Source organism: Zeus faber (assembly GCF_960531495.2).
Source record: "Zeus faber genome assembly, chromosome: 16".
Classification (NCBI taxonomy): Eukaryota; Metazoa; Chordata; class Actinopteri; order Zeiformes; family Zeidae; genus Zeus; species Zeus faber.
In genome coordinates, this window is record NC_137202.1 from 28,658,012 (window position 1) to 28,676,157 (window position 18,146).

At 44.3% G+C, this 18,146-nt stretch overlaps 1 protein-coding gene across 1 annotated transcript; it reads left to right on the forward strand.

Annotated features, from left to right (window-relative positions):
* Window positions 1-2,768: 2,768 nt before the first annotated feature.
* On the forward strand, window positions 2,769-11,060 carry oit3 (oncoprotein induced transcript 3; the record flags this gene model as incomplete). The annotated part of the gene is made up of 8 exons (XM_080016484.1): window positions 2,769-3,138; window positions 4,237-4,347; window positions 4,804-4,926; window positions 5,215-5,337; window positions 5,828-5,988; window positions 8,496-8,908; window positions 10,359-10,458; window positions 10,884-11,060. The coding sequence occupies exons 1-8, from the start codon at window positions 2,895-2,897 to the stop codon at window positions 11,058-11,060; spliced, it is 1,452 nt and encodes a 483-aa protein (XP_079872610.1). The 5' UTR covers window positions 2,769-2,894.
* Window positions 11,061-18,146: the final 7,086 nt, after the last annotated feature.

Below are 18,146 nucleotides of genomic sequence, written 5' to 3' on the forward strand. Positions count from 1 at the left end.
AAAAATATCACAACATCAAGTTAGTTCAGATTCCTTCAAAGTGCTGAGTAGGTTTGTCCTCCAACAGGAAGAAACTTTATTTTTTCTTATTGTCATGGTGGTGGAACATTTTCATGTGCTCCAGTGGGAGATAAGTCATGGCACTTTAATATTTAGACTTATCTGACACTACTGATAAAAAATAAAAATAAAAATAATAATAATAATAATATTATTATTATTATTATATACTTATTATAATAATAACAACTAATTACAGTAGTTACAATTATAATAAATAAAAAAGAAAAAAAGTAAAATGCATTTAATAAAACTAAGTGAATATTAAACTCTTTCAGTTTTGGATCATCAATTTAGACCTTTTTGATTTTTATTATGATAATTCCTCAGCAAATTATTTTCAATCATTTCATTATTAATCTTGAATTACTCCAAACAAATTCTGAAATAATTCTCAACATAATCCTCGCTAGAGTTTAGGTCGGAATAGAAATTCTGGTGACGGAGCGTTGGGGGACACTTTGTGCAGGTGGAAGTAAAACATGTGATTTTATTTAGTTGAGAGGAGTTTGGTTGGAGATAGGGTGGAGGGAGTAGAGATGGAGGTGAAGAGGTGAAGAGGGAGTGCCGAGGGCGGAGTCTGGAACAATGAAAGGGTTATCCTCTTCCAGGATGGGGGGGGGGGTCGCTGGGGTCAAGGTGAGACACACAGACACACACACACACACACACACACACACATGCATGCAGACAGACAGACAGACAGACAGACAGTCAGACACACACACACACGCACACACACATACAGATAGACAGATAGACACACACACACACACACACACGCATGGAGACAGACAGACAGACAGATAGACACACACACCCACACACACACACACACACATACGCATGGAGACAGACAGACAGACAGATAGACACACACACACACACACACACACACACACACACGCATGCAGACAGACAGACAGACAGACAGTCAGACACACAGACACACATACAGATAGACAGATAGACACGCACACACACACACACACACACACACACACACACGCATGCAGACAGACAGACAGACAGACAGACAGACACACACACACACACACACACACACACACACACACACACACCCAGGAGATAAGGCTGCATATTAAAAAGCAGCTTCTTCTAAAATGGACCAGAACTGCGGAGCTGGGATTAAAGGAAACATGATGTTTGTTCTGCTGATGCTTCTGCTGCAGGAGGCTCCTGCTGCCACAGCCACGGGTGAGATTCATATTTATTATGGGGTAGACAATTTCATTTGATAATTAGACTTAATTAATTTACTGCAATGTGGCCCGTTGCACGTTTATAATATATTAAAAAAACTGTCCGACAAATTAATTTGAAAATCAGAATACTTTATCCAAGCAATTCTTCTTAATATAAAACAGTAAAATAGATGTATTATTAGCAATTCACTGAATATATAAAATATAATGAATAATGATAATATATGAAATAAAATACAGTAATATAATAAAACATTATTACTAATAAATTAACTCAGAAAAAACCCAGGAAGGTTTGTTTTTCCATTGATGTCCCACCCCCCCCCCAGGACACAAGTAGCCCCCCAGGTACTCTGTGACACCTGCGTTATTCCACCCCAGCGGGTCAGAAGTGGTTCCCTGTTTCTCTAATGAGGGTCCGGCTGCCTCCAGCCCCCCCGTGTGGGGCCTGCAGCACCTCGCTCCGTGCACCGACGCCCAGCGACTCTGATCGGCAGAGAGACAGGACGGGGAGCTGGGTCCAATATACAGTACATATTTATATGTATATACTGTATATACCGTATATATATATATATATATATATATATATATGTATACCCTTACCCTAACCTTGAACATATCTAAGCCATGTACCAAAATACTTTATCCCTATTATCCTATGATAACATGAAGATCGTGATTGTGATGGTAGTCTTGGTGCTGGTCTTTTAGTGTGAAACGCCTCCAACCTCAAGCTGTGATGAGCTCTGACTCATAACCGCGTTTGAGCAGGAAGATGAACGTCGTATCGATCTCTGTTTCGCTGCCAGCTCTGTGTGCCACGCCCTTCTCCTGATTCTGCAATAAAGGCCCCGACACTGACGGAGCGGATGCTCTTCGGATTCCAGGCTCGATAAAAATCGACTTTGTGTTGACACGCCAGTTGGTCTGTTTCCAAAGCCTCAAGTTCCTTTCATGGAAGCGTTGTAGTCAGAGCGGCCGAGGATCAACGGTTAATGTTCCAGATAAATAACCTCAAATAAACATTCTGTAAAAAGCTGAATGACTGCGTCCTGTTCATTATCAGGGATGTTCTGGTCACGACGCACAGACTTGGATTTATTTTCTTATATTGGAAATGAAAAGTCGTTAAAAATTGGTCAAAATATTTTTTGATGAATACCTCAATATTGATAATTTGGCAATATATCATAAGATATTTAGGCACAAGAAATAATTTAGACCAAATCATTAGTAATGTGTATGTGTATGAAGTTAACTTAAAACATTCTCATAAATCACAATATAATGATGATCTGGTCTCATATCAGTATATGATATCAATAAATCTTTAGAAACAAATCCCTTTCAACAAAGAAAGAAATGACTTGGGTTTGAATTCCCAAATAACAAAAGGAATATTTCCCTACAAGTACTGATTTTCCCTCCCCAGTCCATGCCACCATGCACCACCCACCCCTCTCTCCTCCCCCAGACCTGGACCCGTGCTCGGCCTACATCAGCCTGAACGAGCCGTGGAGGAACACCGACTACCACGTCAACCGCTCGTCCGGCGTTCCGCTGTGCGATAGCCACGTGTTGGGGGAGTGGTACCGCTTCACCGGCATGGCGGGCGACGCCATGCCCACCTTCTGCATCGCCGAGGACCACTGCGGGACCCACGCCCCCATCTGGCTGAACGGCAGCCACCCGGAGCCGGGCAGCGGCGTCGTCACGCTGCCGGTCTGCGCCAGCTACAACGGCAACTGCTGCCACTGGAACGCCAGTGTGGAGGTGAAGGCCTGCGCCGGGGGCTACTACGTCTACCGGCTGCCCAGGCCGTCCGTCTGCTTCCACGTTTACTGCGGCCGTAAGTGCAGATGAAATGCACACGCAGTAGGATGATCCTCCATTACTATATCATAGGCCCAAGATATTGTGATGCTGGGACTTTTTCTTCAATTTACCACACACACACACACACACACACAGACACACACACACACACACACACACACACACACACACACACACACACACACACACACACACACACACACACACACACACACACACACACACACACACACACACACACACACACACACACACACATCCCTTCCCCGCTCAGTGCTGCCGCCGTGGCCAGGATCCGTACTGCAACCAATCACACACTTCCATGTGCATTTAATTGGGTGCAATATGAGCCCCGGCCACGGGGGCAGCACTGAGCCAGCAGACGGTAGACGCGGCTGATTGAGCCCAGAAGAAGTAGCGTACAGGAAGTAATCAATGTGTTATTGTAACGTAATGAGATTTTATTGTTAAAAGTTAAAAGTTTTTCTCTGAACTTTCCATTAAACTCTCATTCCCCGTTATCACGAAACGTATAAAGGACAAATGTAAGTATCACAATGTTGTCAATGTCTTGAAGTGACAGATTTGACTCGTCAACGTGTTGACGTCAAATTAGTACTGATGAGTCAGCAGGATCCCGGGTCCTCGTCTCCCAAAGTGAATGAGTTTGATTTTAGATTAAAAAACCTCAAGATTCACAACAATCCATGTAGGTTTGTTTCATACATTTTTCAAATATAAAAATTTAGCATGCAAACTAATGACCTGACATCGCGTTCACAAATGTGAACGTTTGGAGAAGGGGCACAAATATTTTTTTTCAAGAGCAGTATTCCATCATCACTTTAGCAGATGACTTACAATTATTCATACACGATGGACGCAGCATCAGGAGCAACTAGGGGTTAAATGTCTTGCTCAAGGACACTACAGCATGCTAGGAGGAGCAGGGGATTGAACCGGTAACCTTTGGGTTACTAGACGACCCACTCAGGAGGTAGATAATGTTTATTTATCTTTTAATTTATTTAATCCATCCATTATACATTTTGTTTTCTATATATGTGTGTGTGTGTGTGTGTGTGTGTGTGTGTGTGTGTGTGTGGCGCAGATTTCTATGATATCTGTGATGAGGTGGAGTGCAACGGATCATTCTGTCCTGAACCTGAATGCAGCTGTGCAGCTGGAACCACCCTGGGAGCGGATAAACAGACCTGCCTGGGTGAGAGGAGGAGGAGGAGGAGGAGGAGGAGGAGGAGGAATAAAAGGCGAGAGGAGAAAGAGCAAAGAGGGGGCAAGAGATGAGGTGGAAAGGAGGAGGATATGAGGAGGAGGAGGAGAGGGGAACAGGTAGAAAGACTGGGTGTGTCTCAGAGCCAGTTGGTTACCCTGATCCAGGCCTTAATGTGTCTCATTAATGTTTAAGGTGTGATTCTGCACTTCATTAGCACACTCTTCATTAGCAGTTTAATGGAATATGACGTTCACATCAGCCCATAACGGGCAAATAATAGCAACAGATGATTAGCAAGTTCACTCCCAATACGCAGATTCTCCAATCAATCAATAACAAAGCTTGCTAGCTGGAGAGGCCGCAGGACATAATTCATGTATTTAATGTGTTTTTTCTAGAATGTACCCAGCGTGCATGCAGTTTAACACAATTTGACATTTACAGACGTGAATGAGTGTGAGAAGGCGAACGGCGGCTGCTCCGAGCTCTGTATCAACACCAAGGGATCCTGGAGGTGCGATTGTGGAGCCGGACGGGTACTGGACACGGGTGGACGCAACTGCAGAGGTCAGTCCATGAGGTCTTCCTCAAAGTGTGATGGTTAATATAATGACATTCAATCTGGAGACACAGACGAACATCAAATCCCTGAACTGGAAAACAATAAGATTTACTGAAAAGGGAGGAGAGATGTCGTTACTCCAGAAGAGAGGGACAAGGGTCTCAATCTGTATTGTGTTCTCGTCTACATCCCTCTACTCTATCACTACTCTTCCCTGTAGGGAACTGATGAATGAATTCACTTTAGACCTCTAGAACTACACCAACACACTGTGTTCTGTCTGCTACACACAGAGATCTTAGGCTGCCATGCTAACAACGGAGGCTGCAGCCATGGCTGCCTGACGCTGCTGGACTCGTACCAGTGCTCCTGTCCACGAGGGCTGGAGCTGGGAACGGACAAGCGCACGTGTCAGGGTGAGAACTTGGGATCCCTGCATGGGCTGGACAGAAAGACTAAACTGACAGTCAGTCAGTTGTTTAAATTTGAGCAATTTTCCATAACCATTGTTCATTGAATTGGCTTCATTTTTGACAATGTAGATTTCACTTACATTCTATAATCCAAAGCATTTCAACTTGTCACTAACATCCACAAGGGCTGAAGTTTAAAAATAAATAAATAATTGATTTAAGTTCCCGTCAATCAAAACCTTGATCTTGGACAGTGTGAGTAAATGGACTTCATCCAGATAAGAGCACACATGCTGAAAATGTTTCCTTGATGTTAGAAAACACACTAAGTGTTTCAGGACAGTTTATTTTTGGGAGAGTGCTAACCCTTTGAATAAACATTATTTTTAGAGATGCCAGTTAAAATAATCAATCCAAGTTTGGTTGAGAGAGAGCGATAGGATGTTAATCCAGTGAAAATGTCTCCTCCACTGTCTGTTCCCTCCCTCTGCAGTGCCTGTCCAGTGCGATCCCAGCTCCATCACGGTGTCTGTTCCCAGGGACCTGGTGGGAGGCCTGGACCTGTTCCTGTCCAACTCCTCGTGTCGCGGAGTCTCCAACGGAACACACATCAACCTCAGCTTCAGCCTGAAGACCTGTGGAACCGTGATGGAGGTCAGAACAGAACCCCTTTTAGTCGCTTTAGACTTCAGGAGCTTCTTATCGGGAAAGGTCTAGGTTTTCTAGATGCAGATAAATATGTGAGGCATAATGTGCAGCTGGTCATTATCAGCAAAAGAACCCCGAACAGGGTGCTCAGGTTTGTATTACTCTGAAGATGGTTATTTTGACTGGACACACACATTATCCTGTTTATTACACGGCTGCTGACTAAATTAATACATTGACACAAAATATTGATGAGATTATTTTAAAACTAGTCCATAGCAACTAGGCAAACTGTTCGCCCTACATGTGACGAACCTGTGTAGTTATTAATGTTAAATCAGACATTTACATTAACCGTGAAATGCAAAACCGAACGGGATGTAAGTAATATTTCATTATTTTTATTATTTATAAAAAAATAAAAATCTGTCTGCATTCATTAGTCTTCCATTGTAGTTTCTATGTAGCACCACAAGGTGACACCACTAGCCATTGTTAGCAAAAGCATCAAGGCAGAGACATATGAGGGACATGAAACTAGGTGGAGAAGTGGTTGCCCTTGGAAACGGTCAATATTAACTGATCAGCGGTAGCTATTTAGAAATAACTCACCATTAATTAGGTGTATTAACCAATCAAAATCGAATATTCTACAGAGCTGTGGAACAGTTCTTGACCACTTCTTTAATTGAAGAGCTGTGTGCTTCCATTAATAGCCACCACCTTGTATAATTATTTGTTATTATGTATAAACATTAAAGTGTTCTTCATTCTTATTTGAGTTTTTGGATAGTGGGTGATTAACCACACCCCTCCATGGTCCGGGGGTCGGGCCGACTAGCTGATACTGCTTTGTGTAATATTGTAGGGGTACAGTATTATACAAAGTAGGCTTGGGCGCTTATATTCGGCAACCGGAGATTTGCGATGGAGTCCATCGTCCAGTTTTTCTAATTTAATGACCTGTAAAGCACAATTCAAAATGTGCACATGATATTCTGCAAAACCCACCCAATTCTTTTCTCCCCATCTGGAGGAAATCCTCAAAATTGAGAAATTCATTACAGTAAACCCTGTTTCTAGGTCATTCTGTAACAGGCTTTATTTTTCTTTGGTTCAGTTCAGATATTGCAGGTTACCGGGGGGTGAAGGGTCAGTATCGGGTGCGACGCCACCGCCAGGACAGGCTGTCTCTGGGATAATTACATGATTTTGGTTATGGCTGCTGGGGGAATGAGCTAGCTGCAGGTGGTTACCCATGGTGGCTGCTGTGGCTGCTTCTTTCCCGGTCCTCCGCCGGACACCCTGGGTGCTGCTGCTGCCAGTCGGGAGAGGGTTGGTGCTGTGGCCGCCCGTTGACTCGCTGGTGGCTCCAGGGTGTCTTTGGATGGCCCCTCTGTGTCCCTTCCCCATGCCGGAGACTCCTGGTTCATGTGCCAGTGTGGCAGTTTCACCTACCATGTGCCACCCAAGTTGCGCTCCAGGGACCTCCGGCACTGAGACACAGAAGACGGGGTTGTAGACACCAGTTTATTGTAGAGAGTTGGCCAACGGATTTGGCCCAGGAGCAGATAGAAACATGTCGGTGTGTGTGGGGATGGGGGTTTTACCTGCTGCTCGTGGGACCAAGCAATTAGCAACAGCTTTGCAGCCACTCTGACCCAATCACCTGGATCCAGGTCAGGTGTGGCTGCTCAAACCACACCACATACCCCCGACACCAAACTGAGGCCAGGGAGAATACCTGGCTGAAGCCTACTTCCCCCACCCCCCTTATACCTCAAACCAACAAATGTCCAAAAAAAATTACCTGGTTTCCCGGAACACTGCGGTCGACCGGCTTCCCCCCCCAGGGCGACGACAGACTGCCCCCTCCTCCCTGCTGGAGGGTGGGGCCTAGGGCCGCTGTGCTGGCTGGTGAAGGCCTGGCCGGACTTGGCTGTTGCGGGGGCTGCTTGGAGGCGTGGCCTGGCTGCTGGATGGTCCCGGTGGTGGCTGCTGGGGGGAGGAGCTAGCTGCAGGTGGTTACCTGTGGTGGCTGCTTCTCCTCTGCCGGTCACCCTGGGTGCTACACCTTTCATGTGACACCCAAGTTGCATTTCAGGGATCTCCAGCACAGAGACACAGAAGACGGGGTTGTAGACTTTTTTTTGTCCTTTGGCTTGCCGGTTGCGTCCGGCAGGGGGAGACAGGGGCACATGGAGAGGTGCATGCGCCTGCGATTCGCTCCCCACTACGGCAAATATATTGACAATCGCCGGTTGGGCTCATGGTTGCCTGTAGGAACATTTTGACATCTCCCAACCCTAATATGAAGGCAAATTAAACTCATTGCATGTGTCTGAGCGCAGAGCATCCAGAAGGTTTATTGAACAAAAAGATTCTTTAGGCCTTTCTAGAACAACATAAGAACCCTTTTTGGTTGGTTGACTTTCTTTGCGTAAATTTTAGCACACAAATCTCATGCCTTGAACGACTGCCAAACTGTCTTCAAATAAAATCTGGTTTCCTAGGTAACAGACAACAAGATTGTGGGGACCAACCTGGTCACTGGCCTCCCGAGGTCCAGCCCAGGCGGTGGCCATGATCTCATCGTGCGCACCAGCAAATTGCTGCTGCCGGTCACATGTGAGTTCCCCAGGGAGTACCAGGTGTCGGATGGCTACCAGGCCGCCCAGCGCGGCTCGGCCATGGAGCTGGAGAGCCACAGCCAGGGCCTGTTCCCCTTCACCCTGGAGCTGTTCAAGAGCGCAGAGTTCTCTGAGCCGTACCGCGCCCCACCACAGCTCCGCCTGCACGACTCTCTGTTCTTTGGGGTGGAGCCCAGGGAAAGGGTGGAGGGCCTCGCCGCCCTGGTGGAGAGTTGCTTTGCCACCCCCGGGCCCAAGGCCGACCAGGCGCTCAAGTACTACCTCATCAAAGACGGGTAAGGCTCAAAGTCTCAAAGATGTACTTAAATAAAATAACTGTTACATGATTGAAACTGTACTTAACTAGACGTTTAAAAGTGAAGAAAAATGCTGAAATAAAAGGTTTTGTTCCTAAAAACTACCAGTATACATTTTAACCATTAGTATTTAATGTGTAAACGTTTGATTGAAAGGGGAAATCAGTATAGGAAAATATCATCAACTGAGGTAATTTGCTTTTATCTTAATTTTAAGAGCCATATCAATCACATCACAGAATCAGCTTTCTACCATCTCAAAATATATTTCAATATCTCAAAAGCAGCCTCTGAAAAATTAATCCATGCATTCATAACAAGTAGATTGGACTACTGTGATGGCCTATTCACCGGCCTCCCGAAGTCAGCTGTGCAGCAGCTACATTTGATCCAAAATGTGGCTGCATGCATCCAAAATGCAGCTTTTTGTCACTGGGACTAAAAGGTTTGAACACATCACACCTGTTCTTAGATCTCTACATTGGCTCCCTGTTAAAACTGGGATTGATTTTAAGATGCTGCTACTTGTATATAAAGCTCTAAATGGCCTTGCACTTCAGTATATAAACTAAATGTTCATTACATACAAACCTTTGAACCACATACAAGTCTTTTAACCATCCCTCGTACCAACTCTAAAGCAGGGGAGGCTGCCTTCTGTATCTATGCCCCAAGTAAATGGAACACCCAGCCTGAGGACCTGAGAGAGGCCCCCACACCCAACACTTTTAAAAGCTGTGTGTGTGTGTGTGTGTGTGTGTGTGTGTGTGTGTGTGTGTGTGTGTGTGTGTGTGTGTGTGTGTGTGTGTGTGTGTGTGTGTGTGTGTGTGTGTGTGTGTGTGTGTGTGTGTGTGTGTGTATAATCGTGTATCGTATTCAGCAGCAATTGATTATTGTAAGAGTATAAAAAAGTGTCAGAGTAAAATGGAAGTACGGTTTCACTGCTGTCGCAGCGTAGTGCTGTTGCTACAGTGCATTGCCCATGGGCACAGAAAGTAAAAACCTTTTTAATTGGCAGATTCAGTTTGTGGTCCGCCAGAAAATTCTAGGCAGGCGGAGGGAAAATCTTTCATAATAAATGTTGACACGTCAACTTCATTCAGATCCCACTAGAATTTGGAGGCAGCTGTTTGACATTTCCTCAACGATGCCTCCAGCGTTTTACATTGATTAATGTGAAGCAAAACACAAGCCGTTTTGGTGGAGAAATCCTAACTGGGAGCTGTGTTATGTTTTGATAAACAGTCAATTTAGTCAAACTGTCGTCCCCCCCAGCTCGCCTTTGCTATTTTGTGGACACATGGTGTAATCTATCTGCGGGATGTTCGATTGAAGGCAAAACAGTGTTTCACGAACTGCAGGCCGCAAACGCTCTAATCAGAATGGACCAGCAGTTTCTGTTTAAAACTAAAATTGTCTCTGTCTCCAGATGCATCTCAGATGAGACGGTGAGACAGTTCTCGTCTAAAGACCTGCTCTCCAAGCACTACCAGGTCCCTGTCTTCAAGTTCATTGGCAAGGACAACCGGGTAAACGCTGTTGTGTGTGTGTGTGTGTGTGTGTGTGTGTGTGTGTGTGTGTGTGTGTGTGTGTGTGTGTGTGTGTGTGTGTGTGTGTGTGTGTGTGTGTGTGATGACATTTCACTGAATATATGTATGTGACAAATAACCCTCTTGAATCTTGTATTTTCAGATCAGTATTATTTTAATTGTCTTATGTGTAATACATTTTTCCCAGACTGCAGTATTGTCTTTCTATAAGGTTCCTACTGTTCCCCCTTTTTGATCTCTCTCTCTCTCTCTCTCTCTCTCTGTGTGTGTGTGTGTGTGTGTGTGTGTGTGTGTGTGTGTGTGTGTGTGTGTGTGTGTGTGTGTGTGTGTGTGTGTGTGTGTGTGTGTGTGTGTGTGTGTGTGTGTGTGTGTGTGTGTGTGTGTGTGTGTGTGTGTGTGTGCAGGAGGTCTTCCTGCACTGCCATGTGCTGGTGTGCGGCACCGGAGACTCTCGCTGTGCGCAGGGTTGTCGGGGTCATGTGCGACGGGACCGGCGGGCCGCGGACCCCCAAGCCCCGCAGGACCAGTACGTCCTGCGCGGTGGCCCCATCTTCATTCTGCCTGACCCCACCACACACTGACATGCAGTCCAGCCAGCTCTCAAGACGCAGCGTCCATCCACACAGCGCTGGTCTGGTGTAAGCAGATCTACTCTCTGCTGAACTAATGTGGGACACAAGGTAAAAACACCTTTAACGTTGATCAAAATCTTTGGAATTTTACCCAGTTTTAGGGCTCTTTGCGCACCACCACTAATGAAAAGAAAATGAAAATATAACTTGTCATTGACTTTGTAAGATTTGTTTAGTCTGGAAATGCCCCAAATTTTTGAGTTTAATGTGGCTTAATCAGCTGAAATTATACATAAGCATTTCAAAATTAACACCAGAAACTGGAGTTCATGTTCAATCATGTGACCCAAAGTAGAGGGGGAGAAGACATTGGCAAAATATTTTCCCCATTGTGGCAACTGCCTACTTTTGGACCATGTTTAAGATTTTTGATTCACTTCAAATTTGTAACCGCCACATGTCAAATTTCTACTTCGGAACAGATTCTTCATACCCCCGAAATTTTCACCATAGTGACATCTCATGACCCCCGACGTTAATTTTCGAATAATTTTATTTGTAATGATTTTCTTAGTCTTCTCATCCCAGATAGTAAATGTCCTGCCCGCAACTGGTAAAAATTTGAATTTAACGTTGAAGGCGCTTTTTTCCTCGTTAAGCATTTTCACATTAAGCCGTTCTTAGTATCTCCCGCTCCCTGTTAAGCAGTACTCCCAGCTATGATCCATCCACACATCCAGGTGTCCCTGCAGGACACTGAACACACAGCACCGTTTAGAGAAAATGGAGTGACTGATGTTCCTATTAGCGCCGTTTGGAGTGGAGCCACAGTGCGTTTGTGGCTACAGCGTGAAGGATGTTATTCCAGGTCACACTAACAGCATTCCTCAGTCCTGATCAACGCTACCTGCTCTGGGATTTAGGCTATTTATTAAGGCAGTTAATATCTCAAACTGAAATACACACATTAAGAGGTAAAAATATTCACTAATTTTCCATATTTCTTTGGGTATACAGTGTCTGATGAAGACGTTCTGTGGTAAAGTATCGGTGTCTCGTGTCTAAGGATTGTGCATGCACTTTGTTGCCTCCGCTATTACTTATTTATGCAAATAAGTATAACATCACTTATGTATTTATTCATAGAAAAATAACAAGTCAAATAATAATTTACATGAAACATTAAGTGTGCGATTTGTGCCGTGGCCTCCTGACTTCCACACAGACCAGTGGAATTCTTTTGTAATGAATCTGTCTCGCTACAGGAAATGAAACAGACTGAAATATCCTCCTCGTCAGGCAGATCTTTGGAGTCAAAGTAATTTATGGAAATGGAGTCGTGGCCTGAAGAAGTCTGTAGAACAAATGTCAGGAGATGTAATATGTATGAGCAATTAACTACCACTCTGGGGAAAAAAAACACTGAATAGTTAAATAGTATAAATATTGTCTACTGATAGAAAACATGATATTTTTTAACTTATCGTTTCCATTTAAATACTTCTAACACACCTATCTCATCCGTCTGATACAGTTTTTATTGCCTGACTGAAAGTTATTTCTTGATTTAAAAAATAATAAAATAAAATGAGCATAAATAAATGTTGTATAAAATGATGTGGACGCTGTGGTTTGTCCGATGGAACCTCCAGATGTCTGGGCAGCGTCTCACAGCTCGTCCCTCTCGTCCTCAGCGCAGCGACACGCTGCTCTCTGGCTGCTCATGTAGGGTCTGCAGCCCAGCGTGCTCACCATGCTGTGCAGGGTGTCGGCCATCGACTCACAAGCTGGAGAGAGAGGTGGGCGTTTAGATGACTTAGTTGGACGTTAGTAAACACTTGAAACAGATAACCATGGAGTCACTTCAGGGAGTCTGGCATTTCCAAGACTGATATTTGATTTGAAAACATCGAATAGAAATATAATCCATTTGAACTCCCTCCAAGTCCTTCGGCAGGCCTCTTCAACTAGTATGGCTAAAATAATGCAGTCCGCCCTTTGAATCATTGTGAAGGATATCAATGACTGTAGTTACGTTAATTTCAGAAATATGTGTAGAACTTAAATAAACAACAAACATATCATTCTGCATGATCAGTGAACATTTAAGAATATGAAACCTAAGAATATTTTCAAGAAATGTATCGGTTGATTTTAAGATTTTTTGTAACTTCGTAAAGATAATTTGAAGGTTGAATAGCACTGCTCTAGGATATAGATATATCACTGCACATTGACAGTTTTCAAATTAGACTAAGAATAGGAAAGATTCTTATTTAGCCTGAATTTGTCGCTTATTTCGCTAAATGGTAATTGTGCAGTAAAGTAGTATTGGCTCAAAAACAATAATAAAGGAAAATTGGGACCTGAGAATGGGATCATGGGCCAAAAATACAGGGGCCCCTGACTTAAAAACATTTTTAGTGCATTTGTGTCCATCGTACAGGCGGCCATATTAGCACCAGGTATGTAGAAACCACGTTGAGACGAGTTGGAATAGTTATGAATTAAATTAAAGTTACCTTGGACTTTGGAGACGAAGCCCAGGCTCTTGTTGAGGTTGGAGCAGATGGTGAGCAGACACCAGTGGAACGCGGCGTCGCAGTGCGTCTTGTTGGACCCGCAGGCGTCATAGCAGGCGTCCAGCTGGTCGCAGCACGTGGTCATGACCGGGATTCCCAGGTCAAACTGTGGAGCAAATGGAGCATATTCTACGGTGTTTACATTGAAATAATAATGTATTCATTTAGCTTTTGTCCAAAGCAACTTACATGAGAGGCTAGAAACAAACAAATCACCCTGTTTCTAAATTCAACCAGATACAAGTGCAAGATTGCTGTAAGGAATCAATATGATTATTAATACGCATATGTTGTTTGTGCAATATGTCAATACAACAACTTAGAACTAATTGAGTCAACAAGAACAGGAATAGTTAGTGATAGCTAAGAAAGGATCGGGTATGAAGCTGTTCCTGAAAACGCAGGGTCTTCAGGTGTTTCTTGAAGGTTGTGAGCGTCTTCGTGGAGCAAAACTTTTACGATGCCTAGAGCGCTGGGTTCAGTGCTGGTGCAGCAGTGTGATAAAAAAGGCACATACAGGCCGGTCTACCTGGAATCCCACCAGAGTGGAGCTGCAGCCGTTGGCCTCGGCGGGCTGGTATCCAGGCCGAGGCTCCGGGGGGGAACCTGAGGGTGGAGCAACAGGTCTGCTTAGAACATGATGGAAATACTGACAAACTAATCTGTTCAGCATTGAGCTGAGATATGTTTTTCTGCGGGAACAGGAACGATTTGTTCTATATAGTTTGAACTGTAGATAAAGATGTGCACGTCCGCCTGTGACTTATGAAAAGGCCAAGTAAATTATTTCAGATTATCAATTCAGTTTAATCAGTGCTGATAAAATCCAGAGAATCTGTCAATGTAGTAAAAAGTCTGTAAACGGATCAATCAGAGAAACACTGCGGGATACTGGGATCCTGAACTAACTAGCAGTATATGAAGAACATTTAAGTTCTTTCAGACTCACCATATCTGCAGCGATATTCACACATGCCGTCGCGTCCTCCGACCAGCTCAACCAGGGAGTCAAAATACCCATTGATGGTCTGAAAACTTCCTCTGATGGAATCCAGGCCCCAGCCTGAGTCCTCATTTCTCCGCTCCTCTGGAAGAGTCTCCTGGATCTGCTGGATCTCAGATTGAACTGCAGTACTTTCTGAAGATGGGCTGTCCTTAACGAGAAGGTCACCTATCACAGCAGGGTCAACGGCCACAGGAACCTCTGCCCTGAGGTGCTCCCCTTCAGGTTCTGGTTCCCCTTCAGGTTCTGGTTCCCCTTCAGGTTCAAGTTCCCCTTCAGGTTCTGGTTCCCCTTCAGGTTCTGGTTCCCCTTCAGGTTCTGGTTCCCCTTCAGGTTCTGGTTCCTCTTCAGGTTTTTCAGCTACAGCAGGAGAGTCAGCCGTGAGCTCCTCAGCTTGCGAGGGTCCAGGTTCAGCTCCTCTCTCTTCAGGTTCTGGTCTCTCAACAACCAGAGCGTCTTCTACTGGAAGATCCAGCGCCGCGGGCTCTGCCCCATGCTCTGGGACCCCAACTGTGGGCTCCATCCTGGGGCTCTCGTCCCTTGGAGGAGCCTGGTAGGAGCCCAGCGTGGCGCACCGTCCCGGGGACAGGCAGAGGAGTAGGAGGAGCAGGATTCCGTCTCGCAGCAGCATGGTCACAGGCTTGGCGCTGCTCCAAGGGCAGAGAACTTTCCACGGGAGGGAGGGTTCACAAATTGTTTACGAGGTGAGCTTTGCGCCAGGAGTGAAGGAGGAAAACAGTGGACGCTGTTGGCAGTAGACTTTGACCGCTGATTAGTTCAGATACAGACTGTGATGTGGGGGGGCAAAGGTCACCCAGCGCCTCTAAAAGAAAGGACTTGGGTCTAACTCCCTCTATTTATCTTCCCAAACAAGTTCAGTAATATATTCATTAAATCACATCACATAGTGATCAGTTATTTAACAGACAGAAAGTATGTCTTTATTTATTTACTATATTTTATTAATCCCTCAGGGGGAAATTAGTCCTCTGTATTTCATCCGTCATATATCAAGGAGCAGTGGGCAGCAGCAGTGTAGCGCCTGGGGACCAACTCCTTTTGCCAGTGTCTTGCTCAGGGGCACTGGCAGGAGTATTAACCCCTGAAATACATCACATGTTTTTGATGGTGGGAGGAAACCCACACAGACATAGGGGGAACATGCAAACTCCACACAGAAAGGACCTGGGACGGCCCAGATTGAAAAAAACATTCAAATAGTGAAGCTGTAAATCCAAAATGATTTAGTGAGAACTTTATTCAAAGGGAATTGGAGATTATTCATTTTGTCCTGAGCTTTATCAGAACATTTTGAACTATAAACATCTTCACTGTGCTCTGATAAAGGTCGTAGTGTGACACTCTAGTGCTCAATAAGTAAAGAACTGAACTCAGTGTTGTTTAATTCGTGTGCCATAATGAGGAGGAGATAGCACGGAGGTCTTTCTATCCATCCATCTCTCCTGTATTGTGATTTTACAGATGTGGTTATGCTGCTCTCTAGTGTTGGAGAAGAAAAGTCAAAGCACTATGGACTTCCATTCACTTTCAATGAAAGCTCGTGGCAAATATCTGGGGTTAAATGTTAACCACTGCTAACAAGATACGAAACGACAATAATACTTTAATCTAATATCAGCAGACTCATGAATATACCAGGGTGCGGATGTTCCCTGTTAAAGATACTTAAGTACTTACTTTAATACTGCTACTACTCCAATGTAGTACTCGCGTTCTTATCGAACATCAGTGGTGGAAAAAGTTTATCTTAAAGTTCTATCTTGTGCTTAAGAAGTATGAATACCCATTCTGTTCTTAATGTGTTCACCTCTGAAGGTTGAGATCAAAGTGTTGCTGCTCCAGTTTTAGTTGATCTGATGGTTTCCTTAAACCACGTATGAAAAACCATTTCAGTCAAAATAAATGGTACTTGAAGGTGTTTGAGCTAAATTAAGGGCAGTAAAAGCATTAAATCCTCTAAATTTTAATTACTCAAATGTACTAAAGTACAAATACCTCAAAAAGGAAATAACTGGAGTGAAAATACTCAGTTACTTGCCATCACTATTTATTGGGGATTCTCTCTCATTGTCCGTTGGACTGACCAGGGTTTGGAGGGTTGATCCTGAGTCCTCCTCAGACGGAGGAACGCTCCAGATACCGTCCCACAATTCCCTGCAGCGAGCATAAACAGAAACGGTCAGTATAAGAGAATAAAACACTTGGCAGTCAGATCAGAGCGTGTGAACTGTGACACATACTCTTTCAAGGCATCGCTGGCTCGGATCCCATTCAGCGCCGTTTGGATGTTTCTTTCCAAATCCTGGAGAGAACAAAATAATAGTCTTAAAGCACGAGCTGCTGTCAGCTAGGGTCCAGTAACTCCTTTAAAGAAGGAAAACATTCCCTTGCCTTGTTGGTGGTTCTGAGGTGATCGTTAGAGGCTGACAGTCTTATTATCTCAGCCTGGAAATCAATAATAAAAAATAAAAAAAATTGAATAGACTGATAGCTTTTCCATTTTCTTTTATGCCACAAAATCCCTTTGTATATAAAATGTGGTTTATCCCCATGAAGGATCATATGCACAGCCACTATGCATAACCCTAATAAACAGGTTTGTCACATGTACTGTAGGGGAAAAGAGTGCGTTAGTTGGATCACTTAGCTGTGTTGCTGTAGGCTATTCTTCTCAGTGGAAGCTCTTAAACTTGGCATACTAGTTTTAATATCCTTTCAAATCAATACATTTGCCTTGTAATAAGTGTGATAATGTGCTCAATGTCCCTCATTGTGCAAAATAACTCCCAGAGTCATAGGCTCTGCTTTGCATCGAAGTCCTGATCACCCTGTCGGGGCTCGTTTTGCGACGTCCGGCTCCCGTACGTCTCTCATCCCCAGCGGGGCAGTTACCTTCATTTCTTTGACACAGCGTTTAGTGCCGTCGGCCGTAACGACAGTAACCATCTTCTCCTTCATCTCCTTCTCCATCTGCTGGATCTCGTTGCAAACCTTCCTCAGCTGAAGCCTCTTGGACTGGACCGTGGACTGGATGGGCGTCTCGTCAAACACACAGCGCCCGAGCAGGCCTGCGCTGGTTCCAATAGACACACCTGAGTCATCTGGGTGGGGTTCAGAGAGCGGGACGGACCATGTCACTGTTCTGCAGAAACAACTCATTTGGTTACAAACTTCTGTGAGGTGGCCATTTTGAACTACTTCTTAACAGCATGAACCCATTTCTTAATCTACGTCTATCTTACTTTTTAACTTTGCTTTTTTAACCTTTCCCATTTTGTCTTTTTATACATTTTAACGTGTTTAATTTAAACACCAGAAGTCAAATCCAAACTGTGACAGAGTGTTACAATTTTGAAGATAGTTTTTGAATAATTGTGATAAAATATTGTGAAACATCAGGAGTAATAAAGAAAACGACATTACAAACCTTCAGGGCTACATTCAACTTGTTAAAATGGTCGACCAGGTAATGTTTTGAACATGATAACA